This window comes from Rana temporaria, chromosome 4 (assembly GCF_905171775.1).
Source record: "Rana temporaria chromosome 4, aRanTem1.1, whole genome shotgun sequence".
In the NCBI taxonomy this organism is placed as follows: Eukaryota; Metazoa; Chordata; class Amphibia; order Anura; family Ranidae; genus Rana; species Rana temporaria.
This window is the reverse complement of record NC_053492.1, coordinates 170,026,792-170,039,151: the sequence shown is the minus strand read 5'-3', so window position 1 is coordinate 170,039,151 and position 12,360 is coordinate 170,026,792. Positions and strand designations below refer to the sequence as shown.

At 41.0% G+C, this 12,360-nt stretch overlaps 1 protein-coding gene across 25 annotated transcripts in view; it reads left to right on the top strand.

The window, feature by feature from the left end:
- The window catches only part of TNIK (TRAF2 and NCK interacting kinase), a 392,046-nt gene extending 386,334 nt beyond the window's left edge, over positions 1–5,712 (top strand). For all 25 annotated transcript variants that reach the window (XM_040349342.1, XM_040349345.1, XM_040349341.1 and 22 more), the window contains one exon: positions 3,803–5,712. In XM_040349342.1, coding sequence (XP_040205276.1) covers positions 3,803–3,886 — 84 coding nt within the window. In that variant the 3' untranslated portion in view covers positions 3,887–5,712. The remainder of the gene's footprint in view (positions 1–3,802) is intronic.
- The last annotated feature ends 6,648 nt before the right edge of the window (positions 5,713–12,360 follow it).

The window sequence follows — 12,360 nt, the reverse complement described above, 5'->3', positions numbered from 1 at the left end:
TGTCCCATAGACTTCAAGGGTATTCAGGCTAGATGTTTGAGGTTTGCAGATTTTTTGTAGAAGTGTTCGGTGAACCTTCAGTTCCTGTAACTCTTCTGGGTTCACGCATCACTAAAAAATCCTAAACCAACAGTTCATCCAGAAGATAGGGAAAAGGCATCATTCGGGTTTGCTCCAGCAGTGAAAAAAATCCTATAGTGTTATTTCCTATAAATATTAGAAGCCGTTTATATTTTGTGCATCCAGCTCTTTTTTGAACCAGCTCCAGTTCAAGACTATACATTTTCAGTGCTCTTACTATAAAGAAAATTTTTTTTAGTTTTCTTTATCAAAAATTTTTTCTTTCGTTTTTTGGCAAATAAAACACTTTCTGTCTGAATGTGCCAACTACTTGAGCCATGGTTTTTGAGACAGACTGTACTTTAAACATGTTTTTACCCCCCTCCATGTAAGGAACATGAGCTTAGTTATGCTGTCTTTTAAAGTGATTGTAAACTCTACAATTGCACAGAGCAGCCCTGAACCCCCTCTTCTTAGATCCCCACTGGTGCTCCTGGCTCCTCCTCTTCTTAGTGTGCCACCATAGGAAGCTGCTTCCTTTTTTGGCACACCTGTGGGTTTGCTCCTGAGCCGCACTTCCTGAGTGCAGATAGCGTGGCTCAGCCCTGCCCCCTGCTCCCTATTCACAGGATTTGACTGACAACCATTGGCATCTGCTGCCTCAGCAAAGCCTCTGATAGTGGGGAGAAGCACTACAGACGGGCACATCACTGAGTGAGAACTCAGGTAAGTATTGGGCTTTAGAACCACTTTAAAGTCTCCTTTTTCCCCCATAAAAATAACAAACATGCCATACTTACCTGCTCTGTTGCAGTGGATTTGCACAGAGCAGCCCGGACCCTCCTCTTATCTGGTCCTTCTTCTGTGATCCTGGCCCCTCCCTTCTGTTCAGTGCCCCCACAGCAAGTAGCTTGCTATTGGGGCACCCAAGCAGAATCACGGCTCCCTGTGTCCATTCAGACATGGAGCCCTCGACCTGGCCCCACCCCCTCTCTCCCCTGATTGGCTAGCTCACTTTGACAGCAGCGACAGCCAATGGTGCCACTGCTGTGTCTCAGCTAATCAGGAGGGAGGATCTTATAAGGCTGAGACACTCGTGGACATTGCTGGACAGAGAGGGACCTTAGGTAAGTGTTAGGGGGCTGCTGTGCACAGAAGGCTGTTTGTCTTAATGCATTAAGATAAAAAGCCTTCTAACTTTACAACCTCTTTAAGCTCACTGGAAGTTACAAGGCATTTCTGGCAAGATCAATGAGCGTTTTCTGTACTTACTAAAAAATTTCTTAGCTTGAAAAATTAAAACTAATGAAGCTACCAAATCTAAAGACTGATAAGACTGCAACATATTACATTATTATTTTGGGGTTTAGATACAATTTACATATAGCATTGAAAGCCTTTTGTTCTATCTTTTATCTGTTTGATATGTGCAAGAAAAACTATTTGAGCCTGCCAGAAATCTTGTTAGGTGATTACTTCCTGTGCTGACTGTGAACTGTTACATTGATCTCGGGCACCACAGACCCTGTGCAAGAAAGGGAGGTTTTCTGTAGTCCTACTCTAGTGTGACAAAGCCGCTCCTTCATAGATGCAGTACAGTGACTAAGTGATGTCACCCTTGGACAGGAAGTGTGTTACGGGTAGGGTCATCAAGTGAAAGTGAAAAAAAATGCCTGAGGAAAAAAAAAGGGTAATCTGAAATATGTTACATTTGTGTTCTTTGTTTTATATATTCTTTAAGTATGCTTTGTGTATGTATTTAGAATTATCCTGGTTGAGTAGGGATTGGCCATAGAGGGATCACTTTGCTAGAGCATAAGCACTGATTTACCTTATTTTAGTTTTGTCCTCAAGCTGTTCAGGGATGGTCAGCTTTTGAAGACCTTTCTAAGTGGAAAGTAGAAATGTAGCTATCCGCCCAATAGATGAGAAAAAAATCATTTTATTTGCTATAAATAATATTAAAAGATTTATAGGAAAATTAGTAATCTCCTGTCCATTGGGGATTCTCCCATGTCCTAACATAGAGGGGTCTCCGCTCTCTTCTCATGCAGGATTTTTATGGAATGGGTCTGTTATTACAAATTTCACCTGCGGCTCCACTTGCTTGTGAAATTTGGTTTTGTGGCACAAGCTGACAATTTACTGATTCTTTAAAGAATCACCAAATGTTTGTAAATGACCTTTAGTCCACCAGGCACTTCAGAAGTTCTACTGTGGTTCTACTTGGTATACAAGGAAACCTGTTCATATAGTTTGATTATCAGGTCTCTTGTTTGAAGGTCAACATTTCTGAAATTCTTTCTTATGCTTGGCAATTTTAGGGGCATACAGATTTCAGTGTTGTGCATCCTGTCTGTTTCTTTTTCATTTGCTGACCGGTGCTATATTTATGTTTATAAATATAACTCATATATGAATGATTATGATAAATGTCCAAATGAATGAACCAATCCGTGTAGTGAACACATAGAGTCCAGTATAAAATAGTTGTTGCTTAGAAGTGAAGCACAGTGATATAGTGAACACGAGGAAACATTGAGATGTTGTATCTTCAATCAGAATAATGGGGTATGTACTCTTACCAGAGATGGTGGACTCGAATATCGATGACAACGAATCAATCGAGCAGAGAGAGCCAAGATGGGCAGTCTTCCACAACGATCATGGGAACCCAGGCATTTCCAGGAGCAGCTTCCCGGGATCGTATAGGTGACCCCAAGGTTGAGAAACCAAGTTGAAACAGCCAGATGGAAAGGCCAAAAAAAACTCATCGAAGAAGATGTAAAGAGAAAAAAGAAGGGCTCCACATGGTATAGATCAAAAAGGATAGGTTTTATTGAATAAAAACCCATTGGCATCCGTAGTAATAAAAATTTGCGATCACAAAAGTAAAAAGGAGCAATATAAAGAGCAATAAGCCAAGCCCGACATCTAAGTAGACTTCAACAGGGACATATGTCAGCTCCCCCAAGCTGAGATACGCCCCTGTTGAAGTCTCCTTAGATGAAACGCATCAGGCTTGGCTTATTGCTTTTTTACTTTTGTGATCACAAATTTTTCCATCCGGCTGTTTCAACTTGGTTTCTCAACCTTACGATCACCTACAAGACCCCATGGAAGCTGCTCCTGGAAACACCTGGGTTCCCATGATCGTTATGGAAGACTGCCCATCTTGGCTCTCTCTGCTAGATTGGCTCATTGTCACTGTGCTTCACTTCTGAGCAACAACTATTTTATACTGTATTTTATGTGTTCACTACATGGATTGGTTCATTCATTTGGACATTTCCCATAGTCTTCCATATATGAGTTATATTTATATATGTTATGTTTTCACACTTTGTGATCTACCTTCATGTGTATAGCAACATTTAATTCTTTGAATATTACTTACTCAACTTTTTAGCTCTACATTTTCCATTTACCTTGTTCATCAATCTTTGTCACATTTGTATGTAGCAGCTTTCCATGTTTCGCCATTGGGTTAGCGCAGTATTATTCACTTTTTACACTTTCTATATTTGTTTCTCATTGGCTCCGTAACAAAGTGTTTTCTAAATATTAAGTTCAAAGAAAAGTTTCTGCTGTGAAAGGTGGAGTCTCCTCAGTGTCACTACACAAACACTCTAATTGCATTAGGGATTTCCATTTGTTTTGAATTCCCAATAAATGCCCAATGCAAAATGATGTCACATGAGCAAACTTTTTCGTGTTTATGAATTTTGCTTGTCTTTTATAGGTGTTCTTTGCGTCTGTCCGGTCAGGAGGCAGCAGCCAAGTTTTTTTTATGACATTGAACAGGAACTCCATGATGAACTGGTAACAGAGCTGTCCGAGCAATTCTATCCATGGCATTATTTTTAAACTAGGTCTGGTTTTTGTAGACGTGCATAGCCTCGTGGGATTTTCTGCTGCTGCCTGACCAGGCTGGGTATTCTTGTTTATCAGATCTGCAGAGTACACAGGACTTTTTAACAGAAGCATACAAGGATTCAGCAGCCTTGCTATAGAGCGAGAGAACAGACTTTGCACTTCAACACTGGGAACTGTGGTTCACATGTCCACAAACATCAGCTGTCGGCTTGTTCATTTTACCTTTTTCATTGTGTCTTATTTTGTAAGAATGGCAAAAAAAAAAAAAAAGTATTGAGACTTGAGCCAGTTTGTTGATTCCTGTCTGCCTGCTTTAGCGTTATATATAAATATAGATATGTTGTAAAATTACTGAGTAAAATAAGACAGCACAACAATGTAACTTTTTTCTGTTTTGCTGAACGCTAAAGCTGTATAGCTGGGTAATTGAAGAATTTAAAAGAAAAAAAACCTTTTTGCCTTCATCAAACTGAATGTTGCTTTTTGATAGCAACAGCCTAATTCATTTTTAATGGAAAGCAAAGTTTCCTCTTCTTTCGGGAAACGTAGTTTAAATGGCTAAACTAGCCGCCGTCTAAATAAATCTTATGCCATTACTCGATCTGTCTGTTCATAGAGTAAATCAATGCTTACACAGCTGTGTGCATTGGTATTGTAATGAGCAGCGAGTGTTATTTGGCAAATGGAAAGAGACTCCTGTGCTGTTTTTTTCTTTTTGTATATAATGCAACAGGTCAGGGCAAAAACCAAGAGGTAATGTCAGTGGAGAGGTTTTCGGGTGACTGTCACCTTTTAAATTTCAGACAGATAGCGAATAGGCAATAATAGGACTGTTGCCAATATTGTCACAATGACACTTTCTAGTATTAACCAATTAAAATGTCAGGAGCTTCTGTGAGGCTGTGGCCTACTACTTAAAAAAAGAAAAAATAAATAGTTTTTTAACCAAAGGATGGCAGAATGAGAGCAACTGCCGCCACGGTTTACGGGCTTCAAGCTTTACTGGCCAACATTGTAAAGACAGATTTCTTAGAATTACCCAACGTACAGTAACAGACCACATCTGTGCAAAAAAAAAAAATTAAAAAAAATTTAAATAAAAATAAAAAAAAATCTACAAAAAAGTGTGTATGTAGTTCAGGTGATAAGTCTTTCAACACAAATGCTCTAATAATTTAATGATAAAAATACGTGTATCAAAGGTTTATTTTTAATAGCTACAAGCATGGCTGGCTGTGATAATAGAGTGTTACATCAAGAAAAGTGTGGCACCTTTTTTTTTTTGTTATTAAAAATTTATTTTATTTTTTGGTTTACCTACCTCGTTTTGCCTTTCTTTTTGAGCTCTTCATTGCAGCTTTGTTATTCCTATAACATAAATCAGAGGTGTGCTAGGAACTGCCAGTGAAATGCAGTTTGCCTCCTCCTCCTTCAAAACAAAAAACATTGCATTCAAAACCGTATGCCTGCAGACTATATAAGAACCACAGAATTGTTTGCACTTCACTAGGACACTTCACAGGAGAATAATGTTGATCTAGTGACTGTTTGATTTGGAGGAAAATTGCTGCACACTCTGTTATTTACAATTTGATTGCAAATTGTTTTCCTTTAGTGGCTGTGATTGTACTTTCGCCGGTTGCTTTTACTATTTTGTTGCTAACTGATGAACCTTTTAACAGTAAAACAGTCAAAAAAATACACAGTTGCAATTCTTTTTTTATTGTGGGTTTTTTGGGGTACAGTTATGAAATAAAAGGGAATTATTGTGTTTCACGTATTGTCTGTAATCATTTTCTTACACCTTTTTTTATTTTTCGACAAGACAGGTGAAGAATACAAAGTAGAGCTGAATTCTTCAAGGTTTGTTTTTTACGGCAGCTATTTGGTTAAGATTTCTATACACAAACCAGCTGAGCTGTATGTACAGCCCTGCAGTTTTTGGAGTTACAGTGTAACTGGTCAGAATCAAAACTGATTTAAGATACAGCCTTTCGGTGGCATTAACATGGCAATCTTAGTTTTTCTGAGCCCTACCTGTAACATAGATCATTTACCAGTGATCTGGTCATACATCGATCTAAATTTGGCTGGCTCAGCAGGGACTGGCTGAATTTAATTCCATGTATGGGCACTGTGGTTGTAATCTATTGATTGACTTTTGTACAAATGCCGGTCAGATTTTCCTCACTCAATTAGCTCTGTAGACCAGTGGTCATCAACCCTGTCCTCAGGGCCCACTAACAGGCCAGGTTTTATGTATTACCTTGGGGAGATGCAGAGTAGTATACTGCAATCAATGAGCAGCAAATGATATCACCTGTGTTATATTTCAGCTATCTTGCAAACCTGGCCTGTTAGTGAGCCCTGAGGTCAGGGTTGATGACCACTGGTCTACAGAGCTAATTGAGTAAGGAAAATCTGACCGGGCATTTGTACAAAAGTCAATCAATAGATTACAACCACAGTGCCCATACATGGATTGAAATTCAGCCAGTCCCTGCTGAACCAGCCAAATTTTTATCGATGTATGGCTAGATCACTGGTAACAGGGTTGAGTACAGGGTGGATGATCACTGCTGTAGACTATAGCCTGCAGCACTGATCAGTATATTCTGATGGTGGGAAAGTCTCACCGCTGTCAGAATTCAAAGACACTGCTGGAGGATTCAGGTCAGCCCGCTGGGTGAACAAAAAACAGACTAATCTATGGGCAGCTGTACACTCCAACTTACTTTAAAAGAACAAGCTCATCTGCAAAAGTTAGAGAGTTGAGACAAACCATTTAACACTGACAGGGATGTTTACAATGATCAGCTTTAAGTTAGGTAAAGTGTTACCTGGAGTTGGGCTTTAAATTTGTAGTCACTTATATAAAGTCCATCTACATCTACTAGTCCATTTAACTCTACCCTCTCCACTGATTGACAATGCTGCTGTCCAAGGGTGGCTATATTACTCCTTCATAGATACAGTGAAGGAGTAACTGTAGTCACCATATGACAAGAAGTGTGTTACTGGCGGATCCCCAGATGAAAATAAAAGAACAAAACAAATACACCAGGAACAACATTCAATGATTAGTAAGGTATAATAGATTCAAGTTTTATTTTTTGGGTTAATACCTGGGACACATGGGGAGTTTTCTCATTCAAACCAGCAGGCTGAATGAAAAATAACTGATAGATTGATGTACTAACACAAGCAATGTTAGTACAGCAATCTCCCCGCTGAGCTATTGTGTCCCCCCCCCCCCCCCTTGCCAGAACACAGTGATCAGTGTTCACTGATTGGATGCTGGTTTTCCAACATGCCGTTAGATAAAAATCTGTCATGACCTTAATACGCACAATCATATAAGTTTAGCGTGTGTTTTTAGGCAATGATAAGGCCTAAACATGGTTGCTGACCTTGTCAGAATAATAGTGATCGACCAGAACAAAATTACAGACAGTTGTTTCTTTATCTAAGACTAGTAAGCCTGAATATGCATGAACAGGTACTGAGTGCCCAGGGTGTCTGCATAGGTTACAGTGTACCCATGGTAAGTCTGAAGCTGTCTTCAGAGGTTTCATCTTGCCCATGGTGAGCGAAATGCTGTCTGCAGAGGTTAAAGAGTGGCAATGGTAAGTCTGGAGGTGTCTACAAAGGTTTCAGAGTACCCATGGTAATCCTGTGATGTTTGCAGAAGTTACAAAGTTCCCATGGTGAGCCTGGAGGGGTCTGCAGAGGTTACCAAGTACTCATAATGATCCTTGAGGTTTCTGAAGAGGTTTCAGAGTGCCTTGAGGTGTCTGCAGATCATAATGAGGACCTATGGTGAGACCAAAGTGTCTGCAGAAGTAAGTGCACCCATCGTAAACTTGAAGTTGTCTGCGGAGGTTACATAGAGGAAATTTATCAAAACTCGAGCAGCCCAAATGTACGACAGCCAATCAACTTCTGCCTTTCATTTTCAAAGTTTACCTGAACAAGCTTAAGATAGAAGCTGACTGGTTTCCATGCCCAGCTGCTCTAAGTTCTGGCTGGTCCACATTTGATAAATCCCCCAAGAGTGTCCAAGGTGAGGCCTGGATGTGTTTTCAGAGGTTACTGAGTGCCCTGAGTGAGCCTGGAGGTGTCTTCAGAGGTTACAGTGTGCTCATGTAATTTTTCACTGTAATTTTTCCCAGCTGGCTGTGGATATTACTTGATGTCAATGGGCATCTTCAGAATTGCAAATTGTTACTTCAAAGTTTGTATCCAAAGCCACTGCAGTTGCTTTTCATGTTGACTCTCACGCTTTAAAATTCATAATTTTTAAGGACAGCTTAGTGGCTGGAATGGTACCAGCTGATAGGCAGAAAGCTAGAAGTGTACCAATATTTAAAAAAGGGACAAGATATACACTTGCAAACCACAGACCAGTCAGCCTAACATCAATTGTATGTAAACTATTGGAGGGGATGATAAATCCATGAATTTGCTTATGAAAACATTCTCATTATTAGTAATCAGCATGGATTTATGAAAGACCAACATTCCATGTGGAAGTGAGCTGCCATGTAGATAGAGGATGGCCTGTGTACGCAGTGTATCTGGATTTTGCCAAAGCATTTGATACAGTTCCCCATAAACACTTTATCTACCAATTGAGGTCTGTTGGCATGAACAATGATGTATGTACCTGGATTGAAAATTGGTTTCAGGGGTGCATTCAAACAATGGGGACAAATAGGGTGACCTCAGATTGGTCTGGAGGTGTGAGTGGGGTACCCCAAGGCTCGGTCATGTGACCAGTTCTGTTTAATTTATTCATAAATGATATGAATTGGTATTAATAGTTCAATCTCAGTGTTAGCTGCTGATACTAAACTAAGCAGGGCAATGGCTTCACAGCAGTATATAGAAACTTTACAAAAATACTTCAATAAAATAAAGGGATGGGCAACTGCATGTCAAAAATTTGAAAAATTTAAAGAAATGCTCTTGGGGGCTAAGAATAAAAACGCAAATTACTCACTAAGGGTAGAACCTATGGGGAAATCTCCAGGGTGGAAAAAATCTGGGGGGGTCCAAGGCCAAGCTGCAGCAAGCAGAGCTAGCAGACTATAGCATGCATCAAAAATAACGTGCTCAAGAGGTAAGACTGTAATTCTACCATTTTACAAAACTCTGGTCCAGCCACATCTCGAGTATGCCATTCAGTTCCGGTCACCAGTCCTCAGGAAGGGGAACTGGAGAGAGCCCAGAGAAGGGAAACAAAGCTAAAAAGGGAACTGGAGGACCTCAATTACAAGGAATGACTAAAGAATTAAACTACTTCACCCTGAAGAAGAGAAGCTTAAAGCGGGGTTCCAACCACAATTTGCATTTTTTCAAAGTATGTCCTTTCATCAATCATTGTTATGCTAGACATTTGGCATTGTGAAGCCCACAAGCACGTACTTACGGGAATACGCTGGTGACAATTGCTAAAGGGCCGCCTGTCCCGCCCCATTCTCGCGCATGCGCAAGACGGCAGCAGCACCGCGCCGTCAACCACTCGGGTTGCCATCACAACGAGCGGCGGCGGCAGAAGTGCACGCCGTTGTGATGACAACCCATAAACAATAACTAGCTGGGAGATTCAAATGGCAACGAAATCTTCAATGAATCGCCGTAGGGGAAGCGCATGGCATCCTGGGAAATGATGACACACATTTCCCAGGAGCATTAGCGTTCTGAGGAGCCGAGGGAGCTGACATCCGGATCATAGGTGAATTCGAAAGCAGATTTTGTGGGACCGCATAGCAACAGGCATTTCCAGGTGAGTAAAACAATTTTTTTTTCTTTTTTAGGTCTAATGTGCACTATAAAGGAAAAACATTTTTTTTATTGGAAACTTCACTTTAAGAGGAGATATGATAGTGATATACAAATATCTCAATAGTGATTCTAGCTTAGGGAAAAACATATTTAGCATTTAAGTCATTTAAGAGGAAACATGGCCACCCAACCTTAAACCACATAAGGGGTTGTACTGTCAGAGAAGTAATAATGTGGAACTTCCATCCACAATTAGTGGTGTCAGGGGGAAGTGTCAATAATTAAGAAAATGGACAACTTGGCAAATGCAATATACAGTAATGGGAAATAGTACTGACATAAATACACACACACACACAATATGAACTGGCATCTTTATTAAACCTTAGCATCTATGTAACCTATTACAGCAAAACTGACATTTCCAAAGAAAAAGAATGTCGTTTAAATTAACAGTAAGTGACAGCTCTTTGCTGCTTTGCTTTGTTTGTAAGCAAAGCTGCCATAAATTCCCTTCATCTATACCACAACCTTATTCTAGATGAGGGTCTGGTATAGACATCAATAGAGGATTCTACACAAAAACAAAAAACAGGATGGGGCTCTCCTAACCGTACAAACCAGACTCCTATCCTTGAGGAGTGTCTGGTATGGATGTCAAGGGGGACCCTTTGGAGAAAATGAAAGAACATCAATGTGGAGTTTACTTTGGCACGTGGAGCCAAAGTAAACCCCCCTTGGGGGGGGGGTGTCAACCCATCTTAGGGGGTGAAGCCAGGATGGTAAGGTAGCTTACATCCTACCCAGAGCAATAATACATTGGCATGGGACGTTACAGTGCTTTCCCCCGACTTTTATTCGGTGTGCTGGCGCTCCAATGCTATATGGCCGTTAAGGAACGCTGGCTGACATTTTAAATGTTGTGTTGCAAACATGGAGTGGGACCAGTTTCAGCAGACATGTTCGGTCGTCTGTACGGGGCCTTAGAACTCATATTCTATGGTGGGTAACCTCACCCTAAACAAATTCTTTGCTCCTTCTAAGCATTTTGCTCTGCAATGTCCTATTGGGGTGGGTTTTCTACAGAAATTGATGTGGTTGACCCAGCCATTTCTTGTCCTACTAAAATTGGAATGGTTCCTGTTGAAGGACCTGGTGAACAAGGTGTCAGAAGCACTTTCTTCTTTGTCTGATCCTGCTATGCAAAATGCAGTTGCCTTCTTGGCTGCCAGACCCTCGCTGCCTAGTGCATGGTCCAGGACCCTAGTTCAATTCTAACAGATTTCTCTGATAACCCCCGCATTTATCTGTGGCCTACAGCATGAATGGTCTGGCAGATACAGTATACTTTGTCAGATTTCAAGGGTGAGCCACTTCTCCGTCCATATGAGGAATGTCCAGTGTCTGAAATGCTGTTCAATAGAACTGCCATGCAAAAAGTGCCTCTTGTGGCTACCCTTTGAGGGAGAATGCCTGTTTGGTCACTAATTGGACAAGGAGATCATGGGGGGGAGGGGCGAATCCTTCACAGAAAGAAGGCTCCGGCTTCTGCAGGTAGACTATAAGGTCGTTTGGTGCCTCTCGGGTCTCTAAACACTTTCATTGCAAGACATGGATCTCCAAGCCCCCTTCCCAGTTAACTAGCACCCCATTTATCAGAGTAGGGGGAATGTATATCAGCCTTTTTGGCTTTCTGACCCAAGGAAATTTCAGGCATTTGTGTCCAGAGTGTCATTTCCAGGGGATACAATCTTGCTTCACGCTGTGAAATTTGCCTCCTTGCCCATGAAGATGGATGGATCTTTTCTTTCTCAGGAGATCATTACCCCAGTCCTAAACAATGGATGTATTTAGATTTTCTACTTAAATCTGTTCAAAGACCTCTAGGCAAATGGAGATGTTTGGCACATATTGAGTTTGCAAACTCTCAACCTGTTCCTGCTGATTCAAATGTTTTGCACAGAATTGACCAGGTCAGCTGCTGCCTCCCATCTTCATGGGAAGCTCCTTGAATACATGGACATTGGCAATGCTTACTTGCACATTCATATTTCTCCTCCTTACCAACTCCATTGGTTTTATTGCAGGTTCCTAGCACTACCAATTTGTCACCCTTCCCTTTGGCCTGTACATAGGCTCTCAACTCTTCATCAAGATGCTTTCCTGTGTACTAGCTGTGCTCTGTTCCCAAACAATTCATCTGGAATATCGGAATGATCCCCTGTTCAAAGACCAGTCTTTCCTAACCCTGTTAGCTAGTGTTCTCACGTGCCTAAGCCCACTGTTCTCAAGGTTGGCCCCTAATTTATGCCTGCATGAGGGTCTCTTCAAGGTAGTGCGCTACATCCAGTTGCACTTTGCATTGCAGCTCAACATTCTGGCAGTGTAGAACAAACAACCTCATGCATCTGACCTATAAAGCCAGACTTGGTGGATTTCCAACACTGTGTTAAAGTCAGGGAAACACTTTACTTCAAAGACTTAAAAAAGTTCTCATGTCTAATGCCAGCTTATTAGGCTTTAGAGGGAGTCTTGATTTTTCTTTTGGTACAGGGGATTTGGTCACCAAAGGAAGCATGCGTTCCCATCAACATCTTGGGCAATTCATTTGTTCCTTTGAAGCTGCACTTTTTGGCT